Source organism: Acomys russatus, chromosome 30 (genome assembly GCF_903995435.1).
Source record: "Acomys russatus chromosome 30, mAcoRus1.1, whole genome shotgun sequence".
Taxonomy (NCBI): domain Eukaryota; kingdom Metazoa; phylum Chordata; class Mammalia; order Rodentia; family Muridae; genus Acomys; species Acomys russatus.
The window spans coordinates 13,840,648-13,865,918 of record NC_067166.1 but is presented as its reverse complement, the minus strand read 5'-3'; the positions used below and the strand labels follow the sequence as shown (position 1 = coordinate 13,865,918).

The 25,271-nt window shown below is 41.8% G+C and overlaps 2 protein-coding genes across 3 annotated transcripts in view; both read left to right on the top strand.

The window, feature by feature from the left end:
* Positions 1 to 11,954, top strand: part of Zfyve16 (zinc finger FYVE-type containing 16) — a 42,282-nt gene extending 30,328 nt beyond the window's left edge. The window contains exons 12-19 of the mRNA XM_051172602.1: positions 150 to 232; positions 1,370 to 1,474; positions 1,789 to 1,936; positions 2,685 to 2,765; positions 6,559 to 6,721; positions 7,989 to 8,094; positions 8,944 to 9,111; positions 10,470 to 11,954. Of these exons, the coding sequence (XP_051028559.1) occupies positions 150 to 232; positions 1,370 to 1,474; positions 1,789 to 1,936; positions 2,685 to 2,765; positions 6,559 to 6,721; positions 7,989 to 8,094; positions 8,944 to 9,111; positions 10,470 to 10,631 (1,016 nt within the window). The 3' untranslated portion in view covers positions 10,632 to 11,954. The remainder of the gene's footprint in view (positions 1 to 149; positions 233 to 1,369; positions 1,475 to 1,788; positions 1,937 to 2,684; positions 2,766 to 6,558; positions 6,722 to 7,988; positions 8,095 to 8,943; positions 9,112 to 10,469) is intronic.
* A 2,525-nt stretch (positions 11,955 to 14,479) lies between these two features.
* Positions 14,480 to 25,271, top strand: part of Fam151b (family with sequence similarity 151 member B) — a 33,613-nt gene continuing 22,821 nt past the window's right edge. For both annotated transcript variants that reach the window (XM_051172488.1, XM_051172487.1), the window contains exons 1-2: positions 14,480 to 14,614; positions 20,593 to 20,718. In XM_051172488.1, coding sequence (XP_051028445.1) covers positions 14,590 to 14,614; positions 20,593 to 20,718 — 151 coding nt within the window. In that variant the 5' untranslated portion in view covers positions 14,480 to 14,589. The remainder of the gene's footprint in view (positions 14,615 to 20,592; positions 20,719 to 25,271) is intronic.

The window sequence follows — 25,271 nt, the reverse complement described above, 5'->3', positions numbered from 1 at the left end:
CACCTAGCAGCTGCATAGGCATCTTTTATTTTCCTCTGACTGAGTGGCATTTATATGTATGTATTATTTGTCTGAAAAAGGAAAATAAAAACAATAAACAGGACTTTGTGTTAGTGTCGCTAGTGACCAGTTATTCTTTTCATGTGCAGCATACCCTGCTCCTCTAACAAGTGTCAGAGGCCGGAAGCCTCTCTTTGGAGAAATAGGACACACCATTATGAACTTACTTGTTGTAAGTAACTGAACCACTATGTTGTTCTGAATACTATTTCTCTAAATGTTCACTTCGTACATTTTACCTATTTTATTTCTCCACTTTAATTTGGAGTATCTGGTATTTGAAGGCTCATTTGTAAGTCCTGACCCACTTACCATAAGTGAGCTGTGCTTCTTTGTAGGATACAATGTATCATTCATGTGTTCCTAGTTCTGATCACTTTTTGGTTCATTCTACTGTTATTTTTGCATATTGAGGTAATGGAGATTCTTCACAAGCTTCTGAAATTGACAAAGTTTAGTAAAAGTGTTAGTAAAGTAAATCAGCTTTGAGACTTTGAACAAATTATGAGCGTGGTGCCCTCATTTGTAGTAGGAAAGCCCGGGTAAGGCAGTGTCCGGGGCTCCCTTCCACCCAGGACGCCCTTTGATATTTGCTTGTTACTATAGTGAAGTGTTTAGAAGACCTGCTTTCAAATGCCCATCTACAGCTAGCTGGAAGGTTCTCAAGTTTGTTTTTTGTTTTGTTTACTTTTTCAAAATATGGGAGATAATCCTATAAAGAGAATAGTTTGCTGCTGCTGCTGCTGCTGCTGCTGTTGCTGCTTGTGACTTGAGGATATTTAGTTCAGGGTTCTGTTGCTTTGTTGTTTGGGCCCTGCGGCAGCATCGTGAGGAAGTACTTTGTGGAGGAAACCACTCATCTCATAGTTCCTAGGAAGCAAAAGAGAAACTGCAAGGGGCTGCAGTCCCAGTCCTTCCTACAAGGCATGTCTCCAGCGACTGAGGCCTCACCTCCTAGACAGCTGCCGCTTCCGGTGGGCGTCAAGAGAAGTGAATGTGCCTTTAACATACGAGCCTCTGAGGACACTTTCAAAAATGACTTCCTGTTTTGTGAGAGTTGATCAGGAAAGGAGAGCAGTCTCAAACACAGTAGCCTTATTTCTGAGAATAGTCTTTATTTTGAGTAGTAGCTGGAAGGATTAGTTTGTGGGTTATTTTTTGCGGGGGGGGGGGTATTTTGTTTTTCAAGTTGGGACTGTCTTTCTGGGTAGCATTTTAATGGGAATGTATCAGGAGAGTGAGCTACAGATACTGATGGAAGCGTCTAGTGGGTGGTAAATGTTGATGGACCTGTGATCATTTCATGTAGGATCTGCGAAATTACCAGTATACATTGCATAACATCGACCAGCTGTTGATTCATATGGAAATGGGAAAAAGCTGTATAAAAATCCCTCGGAAAAAGTACAGTGATGTAAGTGTACTTGTGCTAGCCATATCTAAAGACGCCTGAGCAGAGGAGTTCCTGAGACTGGAATTTTTGTTTATTTGTTTGAATCAGGATATCTAATACATAATTACAACATGTTTTTAAATTTTTAGAATTTGTTAACAGAGAATTTGTTTGATCAATTTTTCCATTCATTTTCTTTATTGTTTTATCTATTAATTGAGATTTTATCTCCTTCCTATCTATCTAACTGTAATTATGGAGTTGATCAGTAACATGACCTCTAGACTAGACACAAATGTTAAAAATGTTTCTTAACAAATGTGGTTTTCTCTCAGGTAATGAAGGTAATAAATTCCTCTAACGAGCATGTCATCAGCATTGGAGCTAGCTTTAGTACAGAAGCAGATTCTCATCTGGTCTGTGTACAGAGTGATGGAGTTTATCAAACTCAGGCCAATAGTGCCACTGGCCAGCCAAGAAAAGGTAATTTATGAACCCTTCACAAGAGATCCTCCTCCACAGTGACACACTCCCTCCAGCAAGGCCACACCTTGTCTAAATAGTGCCTCTCGCTTTGGGCCAAGCATTCCAGCTCACGCGTCTGTGGGGCCATTTCTATTCAAACCACCACACAGGGTCTCTCCATAAAGCCCAGAGCTTGTTTATATGGCTGCTCTTGCTAGCCATCTTGGTCTGAGGAGTCCATTTCTGTCTTTGAGGGCTAGAATTCAGGCAGCCAGCACACCAGCCAGGATTTACATGGGTTCTAGGGATCTGAACTCTGATCCTGATGCTTAAGAAAGCACTTTAACCACCCCTCTGAAGTAAGGAGCAGCAGCAAACTATTCTCTTTACGAGATTATCTCTCATATTTTCAAGAAGTAAAAGAAAACAGAAAACCTTCGAGCTTAGCTGTAGTTAAGAGATTTAAAAGTAGGTCTACTAAATCCTTTCATATCGTAACAATTAATAAGAGACTTATTAACTTGGTGTTCACCTGCAGTGATTTGATTCCTGACACCCTCATTAGCAAAAGCACAAACATTTAAAATAATACACTAGTCTATCATTAGATAGAATCACTATTTTAAATTTTATTTTATTTTTTTGTTGCTGTATTTCTAATGTGAGAAATAACATTTGTTGAATATTTGAAATGTGGAAAGTTCACATTTTTAGTAATATAGTATAAGATAGACAGATTAAAATGCAGCTTGTTATTTGTTATCAGTGACAGGTGCAAGTTTCGTGGTATTCAATGGTGCTCTGAAAACATCTTCAGGATTTCTTGCCAAATCCAGCATAGTGGAAGGTATGACCTTCATCTTTGATGTTTTATTATGAAGTTGTTTCTCCTTTACCTTTAAGAAATACATTTGCTGGGGGCTAGAGCAGATTCTACTACCAGGGGTTAAGAGTATTGGCTGCTCCTCCAGAGGTCCTGAGTTCAATTCCCAGCAACCACATGGTGGCTCACAACCATCTGTGATGGGTTCTGATGCCCTCTTCTGGTGTGTGTGATGGCAGATCACTCATGTACATAAACTTAAGTAAATAAATAAGTAAATCACATTTGTCGGGTATGGTGGCACCTGGGAAGCCGAGGTGGTTGGATTTCTATGAGTTTGAGGCTAACCTGGTTTAAATAGGGAGACCTTTTCTTAAAACAAAACAACAAACAAAGAATATATTTGATGCTTACAAAAGAACAATGTAAGTTGTTAAAAACAGTCAGTACCACAAACTTATGTGAATTATCTCCAAACCAAGAACTAGCGCATGACAGCACTGGGTGTACTTGAGCTTCTTTCTCCTCCTCAGGAGTTAGCTATTAGACTGACTACTGTCTGTATTTCTTACATTCTGTGTATTTACAGAGTACGTTACTTAGTTATGCTTATTAAGAACAATGAGTTATACTTACACATGTACACTGTTTATGTTCCTGGTTTATGCATATTCTGCAGTTGTTCCACTTCAGGGCTGTTAAATATTTGCTGAATATATGATGATTTGTTCATCTGACCACGAACTTCTAGGTGCTCTCCTGTGCGTGATAAACAGTAGTGCTATTGATCTATCTAGGATTGGAACTCATGAGCCAATTAGATTGGTAGATGATCAATTTCTTTCTTTTTTTTTTAGATGATCAATTTCACAGAATATTTCCAAATTGTTTTGCAAAGTGATTGTACCAATCTTCATTACCCATAGGCCTAAGGAAGAACCTCTTTTTTTTTTTTTTTTTTTTTTTTTAAATTTTGGGTTTTTCTTTTGGAGGGGAACATCAAAAGGCATTCAGACAGGGTCCTGCTATCGTAGGCTAGCCTAGGTTTACTATGTATTTCTGGCTGGGCTCAAATCCTCAGCCTTCCTGGCTGTTCCTCCTGAGTGTTGGGATCACAGACCTTTGCCACCGTGTGCAGCTTATATCTGGTTAATTATTTTACTTCATTTGAGGTACACTCAGTAGGTAAATAGTTGGATCATAAGATAGCTGTAATTTTGATCTATTGATGAACTCCTGCACTGTTTTCCATAATGGCTAAAGTAATGTGCAGTCCTGTCAACAGTGTATATAGTCTCCTCTTCTGGCTGGGAAGGTAGCTCAGTGCTAGAGCTGGCATGTGCTGAAGCCCTGGACAATCCCAGAGCCACAAAATAAGTGAGTGAATAGATAGAAGCAACATGTAAGTAAATGGACAAATGACCATCTCTCTACCTCCTTACTATTGTTTATTTTAATACAGAGTTAAAATGTACTTACTTATATATGTATGGGTGTTTTGCCTGCATGCATGTCTGTCCACCACAGTCATGCATTGTCCACAGAGGCTAGAAGAGGGCATAGGGTGCCGTGGAGCTGAGTTAACAGAGGGTTGTGAACAGCCACGTGAGTACTTGTGTGCTGGGACTTGGACCTGGGTCTGTTTAAGAGCAGCCAGTGCTCTAAACTACTGAGCTGTGTTTCTGGTTCTAACAGCATTTGCTTTATTTTTTTGTGTTTTTAAATAATTATTATAGCTATTCTGATCAGGATGAGAAAATATGGTGGTTTTATTTGCATTTCACTGTAATGATGCTAAATATTTTTTCATGTTTCTTTGATATTTGTAGAACTTAAGAGAAGCATCTTTAGAGCATTTCTGAATTTTTTAACTAGATTTGATTTTGTGAGACAGAGTTTCAATTTGTAGTGCAGGCTAGCTTCAAACTTTTTCCCCCACATCTGCCTCCCGCGTGCTGGCAGCACAACCCCAGTGCTGCGGGTGTGTACTTCTGACAGTCTGTACTCTTCTTCCCTCTTTGTTGTACAGCAGAGGCTTGGTTTGCTGTTATTTATGCTTTAGGTTGTCTTTACATTCATTTTCTTTCTTAGCCCTTGAATACTAGGATCACAGGCAGGAGCCACACTCAGCTTTATTTATGGTTCTTAGGAGAAGTGCGCACAGAGAAAGATCTATCCATTCATACGCTTTAAATAATTTTCCGGTGTTTTCTTCTAGTAGGCCATGTGCTCAGGTCTCCCCTTTGGCCTGTGGTTCATTTTGAGGAGATTTTGAGGGGACCTTGTGTTCATTCCTCTGTGTGCTGAGTGCATAATCATTTTATAGCATTGCTGACTGAGACTTGTTTTTCTACAGTGAATATTTTGGCACTTTTGAAAATTAGGTGGCTGAAATAGGTGAATTTATTTTGAAGTTTTCTATTCTGTTCCTGTGTGCATGTGTGTGTGCGTGTGTGTGTGTGTGTGTGTGCGCGCGCGTGCACTTGTGTGTGTGTTATTTAATGCTCATATTCTGCTGTTTAGATTACTATAGTTTTGTAATATGTGTGGAGTAATGAGGTTTTAAGATGCCTCAGCATCCCTCCTCTTACGTTTTTAGCGATTCTGGGTCTTTTGTGCTTTCCTGACAGTTTTAGGATTAGGAATTTGTTTTCCTTGTCTTTGGGAAGAATGCCATTGGTATTTAGATGGAGAGTATTTTGAATCTGTAATTGTTCTGGTTAGCATCAGTATTGTGACCACATTAACCTTTCCAGTTCATGAACCTGGTCATGTCTACACGGTCCTGTGTCTTCAAGTCTTACATTGGGGTTTTGTCATTTTCACTGTAGAAATTATCTTGTTTCTCTATTAAGTGTTTTTCTTTTGTTGTTGTGAGAGAGATTGCTGTCTTGATGTCTTTGTCACTAAGCTTGTTCTGTATATAAATATGCCCCTTATTTGTATTCAGTTTTCACTGATTTTCACCAGACTCATAATTTATAAACAGGAACAATTTGACTTTCCTCTTTCCTATTTAGATGCCCTTTCTAGTGTCTTCCTGAGTTTAGAGCATCCTGTCTTGTTCCTGTTCTTTTTGTTTTTTTCTTTCAAGACAGGGTTTCTCTGTGTAGCCTCAGCTGCTCTGGACTCACTTTGTAGACCAGGCTGGCCTTGAACTCACAGCAATCCGCCTGCCTCTGTCTCCCAAGTGCTGAGATTAAAGGCGTGCGCCACCATGCCTGGATTTTTTGGTTTTGTTTTATTTTTTGAGACAGGGTTTCTCTGTGGAGCCTTGGCTGTCCTGAACTCACTTTGTAGACCAGGCTGGCCTAGAATTTTGATCCTGTTCTTAAAGGAAATGGTCTCAGCTTTTCCCCTTTCATTGTAACATTGGCTTTGGCTTTGTCCTAGATTACCTTTTTTTTTGTTTGTTTGTTTTAAGTTATGTTCTTTCTATCTAATTTATTGAGTTTTTTTCCATGAACGGATGTTGAATTTTCTCTAGTGTTTTATTCTGAAAGATGATTTATACATGGTTTTTGTCCATCAGTTGATGTGATGTTTATTGATTTGCTATCTTTGCAACCCTAGGGTAAATCCTGCTTAATTATGGGGTGGTATTTTTGTGTGCTGTTAGTAAGAAGCATAACCTTAAAAATAATTCTAAACTTTATGAGATAGTTTTACTTTCCTAGTGAAAAACAATTATTCACATGATTAACAAAGGATATTTAAAACTTTTATCTGAATCAAACATTTTAATAGTAAATTCTGTTACTTGTCACATATACTGAAATCTGACAAACTCAATATGAAGCATAATTCTGATTTTTAGATGGCTTAATGGTACAAATAACTCCAGAGACCATGGATGGCTTACGGCTGGCTCTACGAGAGCAAAAAGACTTTAAAATTCACTGTGGGAAAGCTGACGCAGTAGACCTGAGAGAGTGTGTGGACATCTGCTGGGTGGATTCTGAAGAAAAGAAAAATAAAGGGTAGGAATTTCTTACTCGATGGAGATGGAAGGATAAAAAGTCCTTTTAATACAATCATATAGTTTATGAATGAATATAGAATTATTCCACTAACTAAATGTTTCTATTCCAAAGAATACAGTATTCTTAAACATGTAACAAGCCAGATTTGTAAGCGTTCTTGGACATGAAGCTATAATGAATGGCCAACTTGGGGAGGGCCTGATTTAAAACATCAGTTAGGCTGCTCTCTGCCAGGACTAAGAAAAGGAGAAACACTTTTTTATGATACACGACACACGTTTGTCACGTAAATAAGGTTTCCTTTTGATTACTGAATTCTGTTAATTCCCTGTACTATAAGCGGAACCTGATGATCTACTCTTTAGAGGTCTGACCAGTCACCACTAGCGCTACTTCTTTTCATTTACCCATAATCTCTCAGTTTTGGAGATGGGTTGAGGGGTCTAGAAGAAAGAAGAAGGAAAAGACTCCAAAATAGACTTTTGAAATACGGTCTTGCCATGTAGCCTAGGCTGTACATGAACTCAATATGTGGCCCAGGATGGCCTTAAACTTAAAATCCTGTTTCACTGTCCTGAGTGCTAGGGTTAAAGGTTTATGTGGTGCTGGGACCAAACTCAGAGCTGTCTGCTAGCTAGGCTGATAACCTGTCAAATGAGTGACATATTCTACCCTAGGAAATAGTTTTTTAATTTGTGAGATACTTTTTTGTTAAAGTCTGAATTGGATATATGAAAAAGGACATAGAATTTACTGAATAAATGGTGGTGTGTGTCTTTAATCCCAGCACTTGGGAGGCAGAGCCAGGCAGATCACTGTGAGTTTGAGGCTAGCCTGGTCTACAAAGTCCAGGACAGCCAAGGCTACACAGAGAAATCCTGTCTTGAAAAACCAAAAAAAAAAAAAAAAAAAAAAAAAAAAAAGTGCAATCAAGAAATCATTAAAAATGATTTTTTATATACAATTGAGACATTGGTAATATATATAATATTTGACTTTATCTCACTTTCCAAATTGAATAATCAATTTCATAGGAAACACTGTGATACAGCCGGGTGGTGGTGGCACACACCTTTAATCCCAGCACTCGGGAGGCAGAGGCAGGCAGATCGCTGTGAGTTCGAGGCCAATGTGGTCTACAAAGAGAGTCCAGGACAGCCAAGGCTACACAGAGAAACCCTGTCTTGAAAATCCAAAAAAAAAAAGAAAAAGAAAAAGAAAACACTGTGATGCTAATTGTATTGTATTGTGTCTTATTTCATAGTGTTATCAGCTCAGTAGATGGAATATCATTAGAAGGATTTCCAAGTGAGAAAATAAAACTGGAAGCAGATTTTGAAACTGATGAGAAGACTGTGAAATGCACTGAGGTATGGAGAAAGGGCTCTTCTCTCTCTCTCTCTCTTTCTCTCTCTCTCTGAGTGTGTGTGTTTGTGTGTATGTGTGTGTGTACTTAGAAATTCTGCACATTTAGCCTATGATATTTAGGGATAGCTTATTATACTTTCACTTTCCACACTGAAACAGATCCCCAACCAGAAATCTCTCACATCCCAGATTTAATTTGCATATACTTATTTTAAGCCCTCATCATGATAGCACTTCCTGGCAGCTAATAGTTCCATTTTGGTAAAATGACATTTTTATAGTTATTTTACTATAAAAGATTTTATTGACACCAGCTTATAGTCAGCACTCATGTGAAAGCCATTTTGCATATTCTGCATTTTCAAATAAGAGACTTTGAAGCTGCTGACCCTCAGCCTCCCAGCCTTAGCAGTCTCATGTCCTCTGTGCAGTGACGAGGTCAGTTCTTATGTCACTTTGTGTTCTCATATGTGTGTAATGAACAGACTGTGGAGGACATAGCAGCTACAGAGCATTGTTTCTTTGTCTGGTGTAATTCCATGTGTATGTTCTTGTAGTGTCAGCTCTGTACTGAGTTAACAAGGATTTCATTGACATAAGTCAACTTTGGGCAAAAATAGCTGAGCTACTCCCATAATATGTAATCTTTGGTTTAAAATTGTTATAGATCATACAGATTTAGGTTATTGATACAGAATGCTCCCAACTAATGATTTCAAAGATGTATTGTTGGAATTTTATTAAAGTTAAATTGAAAGTAGTAGTTGTTGCCGTTTTAATGTGTTTAATTTGATTTAACTGTTGCTTCTAATCATAATCATAATTTATTTTCTAATTTAACTGATTTTCAGGTATTCTACTTTCTAAAGGACCAAGATAGATCTATTTTATCAACTAGTTACCAGTTTGCAAAAGAGATCGCCATGGCTTGTAGTGCCGCCCTGTGCCCTCATCTGAGAACTCTAAAGAATAACAGAATGAACAAAATTGGACTCAGGGTTTCCATCGACACTGATATGGTAAGACATTCTTTTGTGACATAATTTTGAAGTTTATATTTCTTTCTTAACTTTTTTTGTTTTTTGAGACAGGGTTTCTCTGTAGCCTTGACTGTCCTGAACTTCCTTTGTAGACCAGGCTGACCTCAAACTCACAGAGATCCACCTGCCTCTGCCCTCCTGGGTGCTGGGATTACAGGCGTGCTCCACTGCACCTGGCCGAGGGTTACATTTCTATAAATATGTTCATATGATATGCGTGTATGCCATGGTGTATATGTAGAAATCTCTGTTGTGGTCTCTCCTGTCACGTGACTTCTACAGTCTCGGGTCAGATTGTTAGGCTTTTCACAGTGCTTTTACTCACTGTGCCTTCTTGCTGGTCCTGAATTAATGTCATTTATATTAAAATTTCAAGATTTTTATCTAACCTTTTGAGAAGATGGAGCTTCCTGTTTTTGTTTTAGTTGGTTGGTTGGTTTTTTTTGTGGTGCTCGTAATGAAACCCAAGGCCTTACTGCTGGGCTGTACCACTGGGCTACACTCTCATCCCTGAGCCAGAATTTGCTCCACCCTTCACGTGTATTACCTTTATTAGTCTCTAACTGAAGGCAGAGTTTTCTGTAAATGCCAGAGAGTGAGTATTTTAGGCTTCGTAGGCTGTAGTTTGCAGTTCGCCTCTTATAGTGGGAAGCTGCCACTGTAACTGAGTGAGCAGCTGTGAGCCAGTGAAAGTTCACACAACACCATGGCCTACAGACCATAGTCTGCTGACCCATAACTGCCCTGCATGGTGGATTGGCTTTGACATTTATTCTAACTAGATTGACATGACTCAAAAATTAAAAATCTGTAAGTATGTACACACACATGCATCTCACATAAAACATAGTATTACCACAATCTGAAACAGGATAAGTTGTTTTTCTATTCATTTTTCCCCCAAGACAGGGTTTTTTTGTGTAGCCATCCATGGCTGTCCTGGACTCACTTTGCAGACCAGACTGGCCTTGAACTCACAGAAATCTGCCTGCCACTGTCTCCCTGAGTGCTAAGATTATGGGCATGTACCACTGTGAATGGCTTCAATTCATTTTTAATTCAATTAAAGTTACATTGCTAATTGTTTTTAAAGGCTCCAGATCTCATTTTACTTATATTTTTAGTTTAAAGGAAATCTAAAATATAACATAGCGACTATAATACATGTTATACTTTTTGTAGTAAAGAGATAAAAGAAATGGGAGAATATATTTTTGAAAATAACTTTACTAACATCTGTAAGCTGTCTATTTAAAAAATGCTGTATAGTTGTCTGCTGAACAACTCGAGAGCGCCCATTTCCTAGGGTTACCTTATCAAGCCTTCTTCTTTTCCAGGTTGAATTTCAGGCAGGCTGTGCGGGCCAGCTTCTGCCTCAGCACTACCTCAACGATCTGGACAGTGCTCTGATACCCGTGATCCACGGGGGAACCTCTAGCTCTGGTGTGCCACTGGAAATAGAGTTAACGTTTTTCATCTTAGAAAATCTTTTTGAGTGAAAAGATGTGCGGTGTTATATGTTGACAAACAGGTCTGTTAAGATAATCCCAGCACTAAAACTGAAACACCACAAACACTAAATGTTTGATAATTGAAATATATAAATTTGCTTTTTAGGCAGGAATGATTTTCAAAATCATCAGCACAATATTTAAATATTGAAAAGTAAGGAATCCACCATTTTATAGCTTTATGCTTACTATAAGAACTAAGAAGAAAAACTTTTTCTTCTAACTTAAAATTTATAGCATTTACTGTGTAACTTAAATGTTAAGCCAAAGTATCTGCACTTAGCTATACCTCTTATGTCGTGAATGGTTTTAGGGAAGGACATACTTGTTTCATGTGCGTGCTAGTGAGGACACTGGTTTCCAAGTCTGTTTAAAATGCATTTCAATAGTGAAGACCAGTTTCAAGATTCTAGACTTATAATTCTTTGAATAAAGCTGATAATTTATTTGTATAAATCGAATGGAGACCTACCTCCATGCTTAGATAACTCTGATTAAAATTAGAATTTTGCCTTTAGTTCTTCTCAAATTATTATATATATATATATTTTCCTGATTAAATAATTGTGGGTGCTTCAGGACTTTGTGCTTCTCTATTTAAGTCGTTTCCATAGTAACATATGATTTGGAATGTGTTTTATAAATCTTTGCTAATATATAAATAGGTAATATTTTTGTATCACAATGCATTTCCTTTCTTCCTCCTTCCTTACGAAGTACACCACTGTATTTAACACTCTTCAGATGACAACAGGCCAGATGGCCCATGAGGTGGCCATTATGTAGCAATAACGGAAGCCTAAAGCCGGTTTCTATTACTTCCATGTTAATGCTTAGGAATTTCTTGATTGACACCAATGTATGAAGTATAAATTTTAACAAACTTGTTACTTTTGCATATTTTTAATTCTTTCTATGCTAGCTATTTTTTATAATGGAATATTTAACATGAAGTTAAAGGTTATGATAGCGCTTTCTTGTTTAATTCAAACAGGAGAAAAGAAAAAACTGTCATTTAACTTATATAAAAATGTAATCATTGTTTTGATGCCTTTTATGTGGAATATATTTTTTGTATCAAAAACACTCACTGTATATATCAAGAAAAAGGCACACTAAATAGCTCCGTGTAAGAAGGACATTTATAAAGCATCTCAACTCACAGATCCAGTCACGTGAGTCTCTGACTCAGGAGCTAAGGTCTTAGAGGCCACAGCTTCCATCCGAATCACATGTGGACCAGCCAAAGACATATTTGAGGAGAATATCCACAAACAACCTGAAATGTTACAGATAATAAGTAAAATGGCAACATACACCTCAGAACATCTATTGAAGTGACGTAATATAAAGATGATTGCGTACCACGCTCGCTTTGGGTTTTTGTTTTGTTTTGTTTTACATAATGTGGTCTTTTCCGTACGTCAGATACTTACTTTGTAGTGTAACTGCACAAAAAGTTTATGAACTTACCAAATAGTGGAAGGCTCTCCTGGGCTGAAGTAACTTTACATTTGTTTTCATAGTATCTACAATCAGTAAAAATTGGAGTTTTAGCCTAAAATGTTAGAGGCACATTTTACAACATTCTTTGGAGATGGAGTTTTCTGGGTGATTTGCCATTGTTTGATCACAGTCTTCACATTGGCACTGAACTTGAACGTTTAGTAAAGAAATAGAATGGCTCTTTGTTGTCTGTCCACAGTGATCTGTTTGTGCTCTTACAACTTAATGGAACTCAGCTCCTCCGCCTTGTGAACTGTGAAGTGAAACGTGTCTTGCTTTATGCATCTGTTGAACAAGCTGTGTGTCTGTCTGTGTGTGCTACATATGAAGAGTACCACACCAGGTTTCATCAGTTGAAAATAGCTAGTTCCCTTTTGGAGCTAGATTTATGAAACAGACTGTTAACACACAGGAACATTTTAATTGCTGCAGTGGAGAAACGACTCTGGAGTACCCACAGCAAAGAGACTGGGGATGCCTGCGTCCACCTCAGGAGGAGCCTGCAGCACAGTGGGCATTTGCGCTGGAAGTGTGAAACATTCAGAATGCTGTAGAGACTGACTGTCACACCTTATAACTGGATAATAAAAGCCTTATTTTGACAACTGTGTACGGTCCTGACGGCCTAGGTTTCTGTGTTGTTTCATCACATAGAATTTTGCCACGATTCAACTTTTAAAAGACTGTCTTGAAGTAAAACAGAAACTTCTGACTTATTCTCGGCTTTATATTTTGTTGAATGGCTTTAAAATGTTGACTTAAGATATACACAATTTGGCAAAAAGAAATATAAAGACTTAGCACTGTAAATGTTGCCTCCCCTCTGCACCTATGCCCCTGTTCTTCCACCTCATACTCCGAACAGGTAGTCATCTGTTCTGTGTGCACAACCCCAAGATTCGGGGGTAACAAGACAGCGACCTTAATTTTCCCTCAGGACAACACTGGGACTACTGCAGTTGTTTTGAGAGAATACTTTGGGTTTTTTTCTTTCATCTGAAATTTTGTATCCTGACCGACATCTCCCCAGTGTCTCTCCACTACCAACTCTGCCCCTTCAGCCGAGGCAACCACCCTCAATGGTTAGGTTCCACATGGAAGAGAACTCACGCAGCTTGCAACGGAATCTCACCAATCTTCACCCTGGAAATCTCCACCCTGGAGACCTCCCACCCCCAAGAAACCTCATACACCCCTGTTGGCTTCTGTCCAGAGCAGAGGCAGCTACCCTCGTGGGCTTTTCCCTCCCAAATAAATATCTTGAGTGGGGTTTGTCCTGTGGTGTGACTTCGTGCTATTCCTTGGCGCCTCACTGCCAAGATAGCGCCCCAAGCAGATCTGTAACACTAGCAGGGCTGTCGCTGGGGAAACCTGCCTCTGTGGGTGCTCAGCTGTAACACTTTCTGCTGGGGAAACCCTCCCCTGCCTCAGCAGAGCTCTGACACTTGCGCTGGGGAAGCCTTCCGCTTCAGCAGTCAGAGCAGAGCTGTGATACCTCTGTCGGGAAAGCCTTTTCCTTCAGAGCACACAAACTTCCACCTGACTAAAAGCTAAGAACCATCGGATAGCAACTGAAACCTGCCCTTACTTTGCTGTAAGCTGCATTCCTGATATTCCCACCAAAGTATTTGAAAATACCATGACATGACTTTGTTTTCAAAGTTTTTTAAAAAATTATTTATACAGTGTTCTGCCCACACGTGTGCCTGCCACAAGAAGGCACCAGATGTCATTACAGATGGTCGTGAGCCACCATGTGGTTGCTGGGAACTGAACACAGGACCTTTGGAAGAGCAGCCGGTGCTCTTAACCTCTGAGCCATCTCTCCAGCCCCAGATATATGACTTTCTTAAAACAGCAAATACTCCACGAAACTGGGCAATATAGTTGTGGGAACTGATTTGGTGTTCTTGGACCATGATCACTCATACTTAGTTCTGTAATAAACTCGGGGTGAGAGATGTGTGGTTTACGCTTTTTGTAAAGAAGTATGATTAAATTTGAAGATACAGGTAGAAAACGAAAAACTCTAAAGCAGTGGGACTAACTAGTGTTTCCTGGCTGGGCTGGAGGAACTCCAGCGACTATGGAGCCCTGGTTGAGGCTAAAAATAATTGCCACTCAAGTCAGTGCGACTTAAAACCATTACCCTCGGAAGAGCTGGGCGAGGACCGCTTCCGTTTGTGCTGTCAGGTGATGTGTTCTAGCTTTGCAGTCCCCAGCCACCTGGGACGCGCGGCGGCTCAGCTAAACTACCTGCACTGAGCGGTGGTGTCAACAACCCCCCCGACCCCGCCGCCAATCCGCGCCATTGCAGTGCGCGTGCGCACCTCTTCCTTCGCTGCGCAGAGGTTCCGGTCATTTGCTTTCCGCCGTCTAGACAACCCCTCCTTCCCCGCGCGCAGGCGCCTGCGCAGACGGCGGCGTCCGCTCCGTCACCATGGCAGCGCGCGCTGGAGGCCCGGGTAAGTGTGAAGAGTTAGGCGGGCACCTTCCACTGCTTTCCTTGTTCTGGTATTCGGGTTGTAAATGCGTGTGCCTGCTCGGTGTGGAGGGTTTAAGTATGCTCAAGGCGTTAAGGAGGTCTGGTGGCTGAATTTACAAAGGCCAGAGTGAATATCTCTTTAGGATAATTTGCTTGTTTCAACACAAAATGAAAACTAACCCTTAAAAACTAACCCAAAATTAACGCTTAATATGAAGAGCTCAAAATGGTCCGGGAGGGTCTGTGCATTTCCCCGCGGGCTGCATGTTCCTCGGTGGATCCTGGAAACGTCTTACATACATTGCCACATACACTGTCACCATCGCTTTCCCGTTCCCTTCTTAACACACCAGTTAAATATGTGTGTGGGTGCATTAACTGTTATAATTAAAGATTAAAGGTAATGATAGATGGAAGAAGCCAGGCAGCAGATGTTATGTTGTACGGAGTTTATTAAATGAGCATGGGGGGAGGGGTACCCCAGAGAGAAAAGAGGGAGAGAGGGGAGAGGTAGAGAGGAGAGGGAAAGGTAGGAGAGAGAGAGAAAGAGAGAGAGAGAGAGAGAGAGACCCCCCACACACACACCACGTGGAGGGTCTGTCTTTTATATGGTCCTGGCCAGGGCCACGCCCCCGTGGCAGGGCAGCTGACTGAAGCAGAATCCTAACATTAACCCTTCTAGAATTTTATACAATGTATTTTGATCATATTCGTCCTTGCCCCTCTCCCATCTCACAGATCCAACCAAACCTCTCTCCAACTTTGTGTCTGTCTCTTTTTGTTTGTTCTTGTGTGTTTGTTTGCTTTCAAGACAGGTTTCTCTGTGTAGCCTTGGCTGTCCTGGACTTGCTTTGTAGACCAGGCTGGCCTCGAACTGACAGAGATCCGCCTGCCTCTGCCTCCGAGTGACGAGATTAAAGGCGTGCACCACCACGTCCAGGTATTCACATATTTTTTATCAAGCCTCAAAGAGGGAATAAAGTAGGCTACCCTGAGGCTGGGGGCCTCCCTCTGGTTTTACACTGCAGATTTTAAGGGCGTTTTTGTGAATGCAACCGTGAGAGCCAGAGTTCTATCCATAGAACATATGTGAAAACCAGCAACCCGGCCGCTGTCCACTCTAGGGAAATGGAAACAGGTGGATCCCTGGGGTTAGCCTGCAAGTCAGCTAGACTTGTCTACTTGGTGAGCCCCAGGCCAGCAAACCTCTCTTTCTCAAAACACAAGGCGGGGACTCCCAAAGAATGGCATCTGAGGTTGTCCCCTGGTCTCCACAGGCAGGAGCACACAGAGGCACGCCACGATACAACATGGTGACTGACATTGGGTCTTTGGAGGATGCAGACCCTTTCCTAGTGCACAAGAGCCCTGGTGTCTCTTAGTTTCTGATACAAAGGAAACAGCCTAACATAAAACCACAAGAGGGGCATTCTGACAGGAAACACAGCTACTACCTATACATATACATGCATGTACATGCAGTGTTCCAGTTCCGTCCATGTGGCATCAGAAGTCTGAACCAGATCTCACAGGGCTAACCACACCGTGCTTCCTGAACTGTGTTTCTCGAGGCGTGGGTAACAGTGTACTTGCCTTTCTGGCTCCTTGGCTGACAGACTCTCTTCCTGCACCTCTCAAGCCAGAAATGCCTTGTTGAATTCCTCTCACTACATCACCCCAACTTTTACTGGCCTTCCTATAGATGTATAAGGACTTGTTATTAAATTTCACACCACAGGGCTGGAGAGATGGCTCAGAGGTTAAGAGCACTGCCTGCTCCTCCAAAGGTCCTGAGTTCAATTCCCAGCAACCACATGGTGGCTCACAACCATCTATAATGTGATCTGGTGCCCTCTTCTGGCCTGCAGGTATACATGCAGGCAGAACACTTTATACATAATAAATAAATATTAAAAACTTTTTTGCACATATAAACAAACATGCTCCTGTCTCAAAGTAATCGGATTGGCAACACTAATGCCAGTTGGGATTAAAATATCTCATTTCCTCACTTATATGAAATCTAAGAATGAAAATATGAGTTTGTAAAGGTGCTGAAGGCGTCTGGCTAGCTGACTTAATTGCTTCTTTGCTGTGTAACGTGTTGACGGGACCCCATTATTCCTTCTGCTAGAGAAGCCCCATTGCTCCCAACGGTCCCTTCATTCCCACCTTTCAAACTCTATGTATGTATGTACGTACAGTTGCTTTGTTCATTTTAAAGGGTCCACGATTGTCCATATTTAGTGTTGATAGACACTTGAAGTTTCACTCTTCTGCTACTACAGACAGTGTGTTACATTTCTTGAATGGAATGTATTCTCCCAAATGAGCTTCTCTGTCTGTGGAATAAATCAACAGAAATAGAATTTCTCAGCCAAAGGACAGCTGTCCTTTGTGGTGGTTTGAATGATGATGCCCCTGGACCAATCTCCTACGTTCCAGTGCTTGGTCCCTAGTTGGTGGAATGGTTTGAGAAGGATTAGGAGGTGTGGCCTTGTTGGAGCAGCCCCATGACAGGCTCAACCCCCCCCACGTTGCCTTCAAGTTTAAATAAGATGTAAGCTCTTAGCTACTGCCCCAGCACCGTACCTGCCTGCCTGCCTGCCTTCTCCCTGCTGTGTCGGTCATGGGCTCACCCCCTGAAAATATAAGCAAGCCCCTAGTTAAATGCTTGCCTTTAGAAGTTTCCTTAGTCATTACAAACATTTTAAAGTAGACTGTGGTGAGCTGTGATGCTTAGTAGGTGTGTCGGATGTAGCTTGAGGTAGAATATTTTATAAGTCACTAAGTACAGAGCAGCAATCTACACAAGGAGAATGTGTTGGGCATGCCCAGAGGGGCTGCATCAATGTGTCTTGTTACAAATCTGTAAGGCGCCTTTATAGAAACTCTGGATGCAGATTGAAGACAGCTGAATGGTGCCATGGCAAAGCCTAATATGTTTCACTGTTTATAAATATCCAAGTTACTTCTGTCAACATAGGTGCCAGGAAAGAATGTCACTTTTCTACGTCATTTTATCTCTGTCTATCTGTCCTTCCTCATCTCATTTTAGGCAGAGTTCTGCTGTGTAGTCTAGGCTGGATTTGAACTCATAATCTTCCTGTCTTGGGCTTCTTAGCTGTGAGATTCAAGTGTCCAAAGCCACATTTATTATGTGTTCTATCATGAAAGTGTCCTGTGATTTGATTGCTTTTTAATTTGGCATTTGTCATAACTAAGAATTAATGTGCCATCTCAAATGAGTAATTTGAATATTTAAAAAATATGATTTTGCGTACTCTTGCACATATGAACAGGGCCCTGTGTTTTGAGGGGGCACTGCTAGGGGGCAGTGGGTCTTCAGCCAAGTCTCCGTCCTTTAGGCAGAGGACTTCCTAAGCCACAGGGTATCAGGCATTGTATTTATTGTCCCTCTATTTTCTGACTAAAGGAGTAGTTTATAATTTGGTATGTACAATATACCCACATGCTGGTGCTGGAAAGACTTCTTGGTGGTTACAACACTTGCAGAGGACCTGGGTTCAGTTCCCAGCATCCAATTGGCAGCTCACAGCTGTCTGTGACTCCAGTTCCGGGATCCAAGGCTGTCTTCTGGTCTCTGCAGACAATAGGCACACACATGATTGACATACAAATAGACAAAGCACTCAGACACATAAATAAATCTGAAACATAAATCCTTGTTTATGAGAGACACATGTAGTTGGATCAAAATAAACAGACGTAGTTCAAAATGAAAGTTCATTTTTTTTCCTGACCAAAGATTACTTCCCCATATAAGATTTGTTTACTTTTTACTTGTATTTTATCTGTGTGAGTGTTTGCTTGCATGTGAGTCTGTGCTTCACGTGCGTGCAGGGCCCGTGAAGGCTAGAAGAGGGAGTTGTTCCCCCTGGGGAACTGGAGTTAACAAAGATTATGAGCATTTATGGTGGTGCTGGGAATCAAACCTGGGTCCTCTGAAAGAGCAGGCAGTGCTGATAACCACAGAGTCATCTCTCCAGCCTCCTACTTTTCCTAATATTATACTGGCAGTGTGTGATAGCATCTTTTAAGGCTTTTAACTGTTGCCAGGAAGATATAAGCCAACAGTTGGCAGAGGGCAGACTCTGATGCATGCAACGTGGGTAGGCACTGCACCGCATAAGAAGACTTAGGGAAATCTGGTATGCCATAAGCAACTGGCGGATATATGCGTTGCTTGTATCTGTGCATGCCAGTGAACCTGTGAATGCTGCCCTGAGTTCAAGTGCTCAGCTGCATGGCGTCATGGTCTGAAGGCAGGTGTGCCATGAAGGAGATGGAACCACCCTCAGTGTTTTCATGCAGCTGCGGCTCTATGCAGAGCACCCGGGTTCTCAGAGGACATGATGCAGAATTCAATCTTTTGAGTGCCTGATTCCTAACAATTGTGTTCTCTTCCTACATGCCTTTAACACTTCAGATCTCTAGACCACACCATATGGCTACTAATTATAGCACAATGTATGTATATATGCATTGCCGACCAACATATTACAAGACACGTTCTGTTTTTTAAATCAATTTTGCCTAGCCCAATTGCTTGGTTTTCCTCCCTCAATATATCCTTTTTTTTTTTTTTTTTTTTTTTTCTCGTTTTTTCTTTCTCTTTCTTTCTTTTCTTTTCTTTTTTTTTTTTTTTTTTTTTTTTTTTTTTTTTTTTTTTTTTTTTTTTGGTTTTTTGAGACAGGGTTTCTCTGTGTAGCCTTGGCTGTCCTGGACTCACTTTGTAGACCAGGCTGGCCTCGAACTTACAACGATCCACCTGCCTCTGCCTCCCGAGTGCTGGGATTAAAGGTGTGTGCCACCACCGCCCGGCCCTCAATATATATTTTACCCCTTTATATAAAAACATTTTGACTCTATAACCCCCACAGTTACCCCACCCCCAGCCCTGCACATACCCTTGGAAGAGAAACTGCCTTGTAAATGAATGTCTTTGAACATGATTCACAACAGCCGAGGCATGGAAGTCACCCAAGTCTGCAATGACAGACAGATCAAGAAGATGTGGCACGTGTTGTCAGTTAATAGCATTCCACTCTAACAGAGGCCCTGCTGGGAGCCACACATGTGAGCTTGGAAGAGAGTATTGCGCTTAGTGAAGTAAGCCAGCCACAGAAAGAAAGACTTGCATGGCTTCATGTATTTGTAGAGTTTGAAAAGTTTCAATTATGTAGAAATAGAGAACATGGCATTGGCTGTTCATAGGAGAGATGAGAAGTGTTGGTCAAAGGATCAAGAGCAGATATGTAGGATGAGTGAATCTAGAAATCAGATGTGCACCATGAGGACTATTGTAATGGAAATGTACTGTATATGAGACGTATGCTAATGAGATTCTAGCAGTTATACATGCACATGGGAGCATACACACACACACACACACACATGCACACACACACACATGGACACACACACACACACACACACACACACACACACACCCCAAAACCAAAAAATGGTTACCAATGGGATGATGGCTATGTTTATCTGCCTCAGCATAGAACTATCTTCTTGCCGTGTGTGTCTCACAACACGGGCCAGAGTGAGCCCGATGGGATCTCTACTGTTCAACTCAAGGTGTTGAAATCCCACTACCAGCCCTTAATTCCCACTCAAGGACTTGAGATGGAACAATACTCAAGGGGGGAATGGGAGGGTGGGACATTGCCAAAATGCTCTTAGCTGAAGTCATGTAGCCTCCACAGGCACCAGCCAGTCCCAGCTGGAGTCATGTAGCCACAGGCAGGATTCCCCTAGAAGCCTTTAAAAGAAGCTGCCAGCGCCTCCTCAGAGTCCCCGCCATTTTGTGTGGTTGGCTGACCTCTTTGTTTTTACATACTATTTGAGTGATTTTCAGGCCCTTATACCTTAACCATATGCCTCATCAAAAACAATCTTCTTTTCATGGAAATATTGTTATCTTAGGATCCTGGAGTGAAAATATACTGGATTATTTTCTGAGAAACAACCAAATCACGACAGAAGATGGCGCCGAGATCGTCTGGTATCACGCAGCCAACCACAAGTCCCAGATGCATGAGGCGCTGAAGAGTAAGTGGCTTTGACAGCTTCTACAAAAAAGTATTTTCTTATTTCCATTCATTTATTTTATCTTATTTTTGAAGCAGTCTTTGACATGTAGCCCAGGCTGGCCTCAAACTTGTGATCCTCCTGCCTCAGCCTTCCAAGTGCTGAGATTCCAGATATGAGTTGCCACACCTGACCACTGCAATTTACTTTGGGAAATGTGTTGACTGAGTACGTGTTTTGAAATCCAAGCAAAATGCCGTGAGCTGTGAGTGGCTGGCTCAGGAGCCAGTCTGGCAGAGGGTGCACAGTTCCCCCTGGGGGAGGGGCAGCAGCTGTGCGGATGCTCTGGAGCTTGGCTCTGGGGACAGACTCTGTTCCAGAGCTTGGACCCGAGATGATTGCTGCAATTAGAAATTATCAGGCCCATTTCACTCTCAGCTACGCTGTGCCATTTGTCCTAGCTTCATGGTGATGCAAGTAGTAGTTTGACAGCCACCTGCCACTCTGCTGCTTTGCTCCTTAGTGTTCATGTGAAGAGTGGGTGCCATTTCTTGGAGCCTCCAAACCATCTTTTTTTTTCCTCCAAACCATCTTACTGACCTGAAAACCTTGCACAAGCTCGCTAATTTCTTATGTTCACCTGGCATGGTTCTGATAGTCCTTTTTGCTGGCTTTCCAGTTCCTCGCACTGCTGAGTACCTGCTGGCCTCATACTGACTGCCTTCTTTCTAGGGACATGTGGTTTGCTGGTGTTGACCACAGGCCCCCGAACATCTTGGGCAAGCACTAACGCCAAGCTATGTCCCAGCATCATTCTTTTTACTTTACTTTTCTTTCTTTCTTTCTTTCTTTCTTTTGCATTTTTCAATTTTAAATTCATTTATGTGTATGAGTGTTTTGCTTGCATGTATGTCTATGTACCATGGGTGCACTTGGTGTCCAGCATCCAGAACAAGGCATTGAATTCCCTGGGACTGGAGTTACAGACAATTATGAGCCACCACGTGGGTGCTTGGAATTAAACACAAGTTCGTTTGAAAGAGAAGTGAGAACTCTTAACTGCTCCAGCCCATCTTTTTATTTTTCATGAGACATTCTCTGTAGTCTAGGCCAGTTGTGATTGAACTCTGTCTCTTGCCTCAGGCTCCCAGGCAGTGGGAACTAGAGTAGCATCACCAGGCCAGGCCTGACTAACACCCCATACCAACTTTAGCATTAGTTGAATTGCCATTTCTTAAAAGTAAGCAGCAATTTCTGAGCCCAGAATCGAACCCCTGCCCCCATGGCCCTGCATGCATCTCCTTGCCTCCTACCTTCTATGTTGCTGCTTTTGGTGAGTGTGTTTCTGAGGTTTGCTGACATTCTGGGAAGGATCTCTGCTGCATTGTTTGTTTGTTTTGTTTTGTTTTTTGGCACACAAAGGACTGCATTGTATTGACAGAGCACAATTGATCCACTCAGTTACTCCAAAGTTAAACCTTTGAGTTACTCCATTGTTTGCTACTGTAAAGACTGTTACTGTCTGCCTTGTGAACTGGCACACAGGAGGCCAGCAGCACATGTGGTAGAAAGAAGTTAGCAGACATGAACAGACAAGGAGAAACGTTATTGAAATACACCAAGGAAAAGCAGTGGGTCAATTCCCAGAGATGAGATGGCACTCTGTGTGTGTGTGTGTGTGTGTGTGTGTGTGTGTAAAACCCTCTTTAAAGGCAAGAGTGAAGGGGGAGCAGTGTCACTGTAGGATGCCTGAGCAGGCTTGAACCTGATGGCACAGGCTCTCATTATATTGTTAAGGAGTAAACTTTACAGTGCAAGTTGGTTCTCTCAAGGCTGACCATTTGAGGAAGCTTCTGTGAGCCATAAGAGGTTAGGCTCCAGATGTCTGTGTAAGATGTCACAGGTTACTAGGAGCCAAGCTACAAGAGCATAGGGCTGGGCAGTGGTGATGCACGCCTTTAATCCCAGTACTTGGGAGGCAGAGGCAGGCGGATTGCTGTGAGTTCGAGGCCAGCCTAGTCTACAAAGCGAGTCCAGAACAGTCAAGGCTATACAGAGAGACCCTGTCTCGAAAAACAAACAAACAAACAAACAAACAAACAAAAGAGCTTATGGAGACATGACTTTTCTGGGGGAGCTGTTGTCTTTGCACATCAACATTCATATATAAGGTTTGAGGAGTGTGCTTTTCACTGTATTGTATGGCAAGCACAGGATTGACTAATGTGAATTTTTAAACATTTTAGGGAAATGTTGGCATTTCCAAACGTCTTGTCCTCTTTTCTATTCCCACTGCTAGTGAGGGTAGAGTTCTAGTGTCCTCACATCTATGGCCAGCACCCAGTGGGGTACAAATCAGTATATGTCACTGCAGCTTAGATTTGTGCTTCCTAAGAGGTTAAATGCCCTTGATGGGCTGGCAGAGTGGCCCAAAGGATAAAGGTGGTTGCCACCAAGCCTGAGAGTGTGAGTGAGACCCCAGGGACACACGTGATGATGAAAGGAGAGAAGCAACTCGCACAGTGTTCACTGCCCTTCATGTGTGTGCTGTGGCATGCCCATGACCCCATAAACAAATGAGATATGTAATAATTTTTGAAAGGGAAATAGCCCTGATATTTCTGGGGGTACGCCTTAGGGGAAATGGCCCATGTCTGCGGCTGATTCTGTTTCCCAGACCAATGCCTGATTGCGAAATTTGGGGAACCACAAACTTCTCTCTTGTGCATGTATCTCCCATCAACATGTGTTCTTGGTTTATATGATTTATTTAATAACGGTCTGTGTCTGAGTGTTTTGTCTGTCTGTCTGTCTGTCTGTCTGTCTGTCTGTCTATATGTCCGCCAAGTGCTTGCGCATTGGCTGCAGAGGCCAGAAGGGCATTGGGTCTCCTGGAACCAGAGTTAGAAATAGCTGTGAGCTGCCCATCTGGGTGCTGCTGGGAACTGAAACCTTGCTGATCCTCAGCAAGGTCAGCCAGGGCTGCTAACCACTGAGCTGTCTCTCTAGGCCCAGCTTGCGGGTTTATTGCATACCAAATTATAAACCACTCCTTTAGTCAAAAGCCAGAAATGCAGGCTGCTTGGTGGTGGTCTCCACTCCAGGTTGCTTGACTCGGGTTTGGTTCCTGTGGAGGAGATACACTCTTTGTCTTCTAAATTCTCTCCACCCAGTTATGTGGGGGCAACTGTCCTTCTGGGGTTTCATAAGGGGCCTTGCAGCTGCCATGTTGCCTGTGTTGGCGCTGAAGTTATACTTTATTGTACTTTGATTCGAAAGTTTGTCTTCTCCAAACTCATATTTAAATGTCATTTCTAATGGAGCTGTATGGAAGGTGAGGTCTCTAGGGAGGTATTTGGGTCTAAGCCGGAAACATTCCTTACTATGCTACTAAAAGGCCCAGCAGTTAATTACTTATCTTCTTTCTTCTCATTATTATCACAGGCTGTTAAAAGAATCCAGTAGACACTTTGAGTATCCCCTAGGAACCACCTGCAGCAACTCCACAAATTCATTTGGTGTTCTCTCCATCCTCTCCCCTTACTACAAATAACAGTGTTGCCAGAGTTTTACTCTTGTATGAAATAGATGGGGCCACCCAGATTGCTCAGCGGGTACAGATGCTTGCTATCAAGCCTGACAAGTTAAGTTCAATAACCTAGACCATCGTGGTAGGAGAAAACCAACGCTGGCACATTGTCTTCCACCTTCCACGCGCACCCCGTGGCGTACATGCCTATGCACACAGACACATATACACGCAAAAATAACTAAATAAATATAAAAGTAAGACAGATGTCTGTTCTCGGGCTACATATAATTCCCATGCTGTTTGTCCGTGAACAGTTCCCTCCTTACCTTTTTAAGGCTTTCTTGGGTCTCAATGCTATATTTCAGGGTTTTGTTAGGACAACATCCACTTCCAGATGTCTGTTTCTGTTTATCTCCTAGTAGGAGATGTCCAGAGCTGAGGGTGGCGGTGCATACCTGTAATCCCAGCCGGAGGCTGGAGGAACACAGGTGCAAGGTAGAGCCCAGCCTGGACTATGTGGTGATAGCCTGTCCCACAAAACAAGTCACTTTTGGAAAGTTTCACTGGCTGTTCTTCCAGAAGTCTTGAGTTCAGTTCCCAGCAACCTCATGGTGGTTCATAACCATCTATAATGAGATGTGGTGCCCTCTTCTGGCCTGCGGGAGTGCATGCAGGCAGAACATTGTATACATAATAAATAAATACATATTTAACAAACAAACAAACACGTTTCCAAGCTTCAAATCAAAGACATTAATTTTTATGTAGAGTTTCAGACATGAACAATGAATGTCCATGAATCTAATTTAAATGTCAAAAAGATAATACAAGCATGTGTCTGTGTATCTCTCCCTCTTTTCTGTCTGTGTATCAATGTGTGTGCAGGTATGCATGTGTATCTGTGTGTGCATCTGTGTATCTGTGTGTGTGCCAGTGTGTGTTTGTGTGTCTGTATCTGTGTGTGTGTGTGTGTCTGTATCTGTGTGTGTGTGTCTGTATCTGTGTGTGTGCCAGTGTGTGTGTGTGTGTGTGTGTGTCTGTA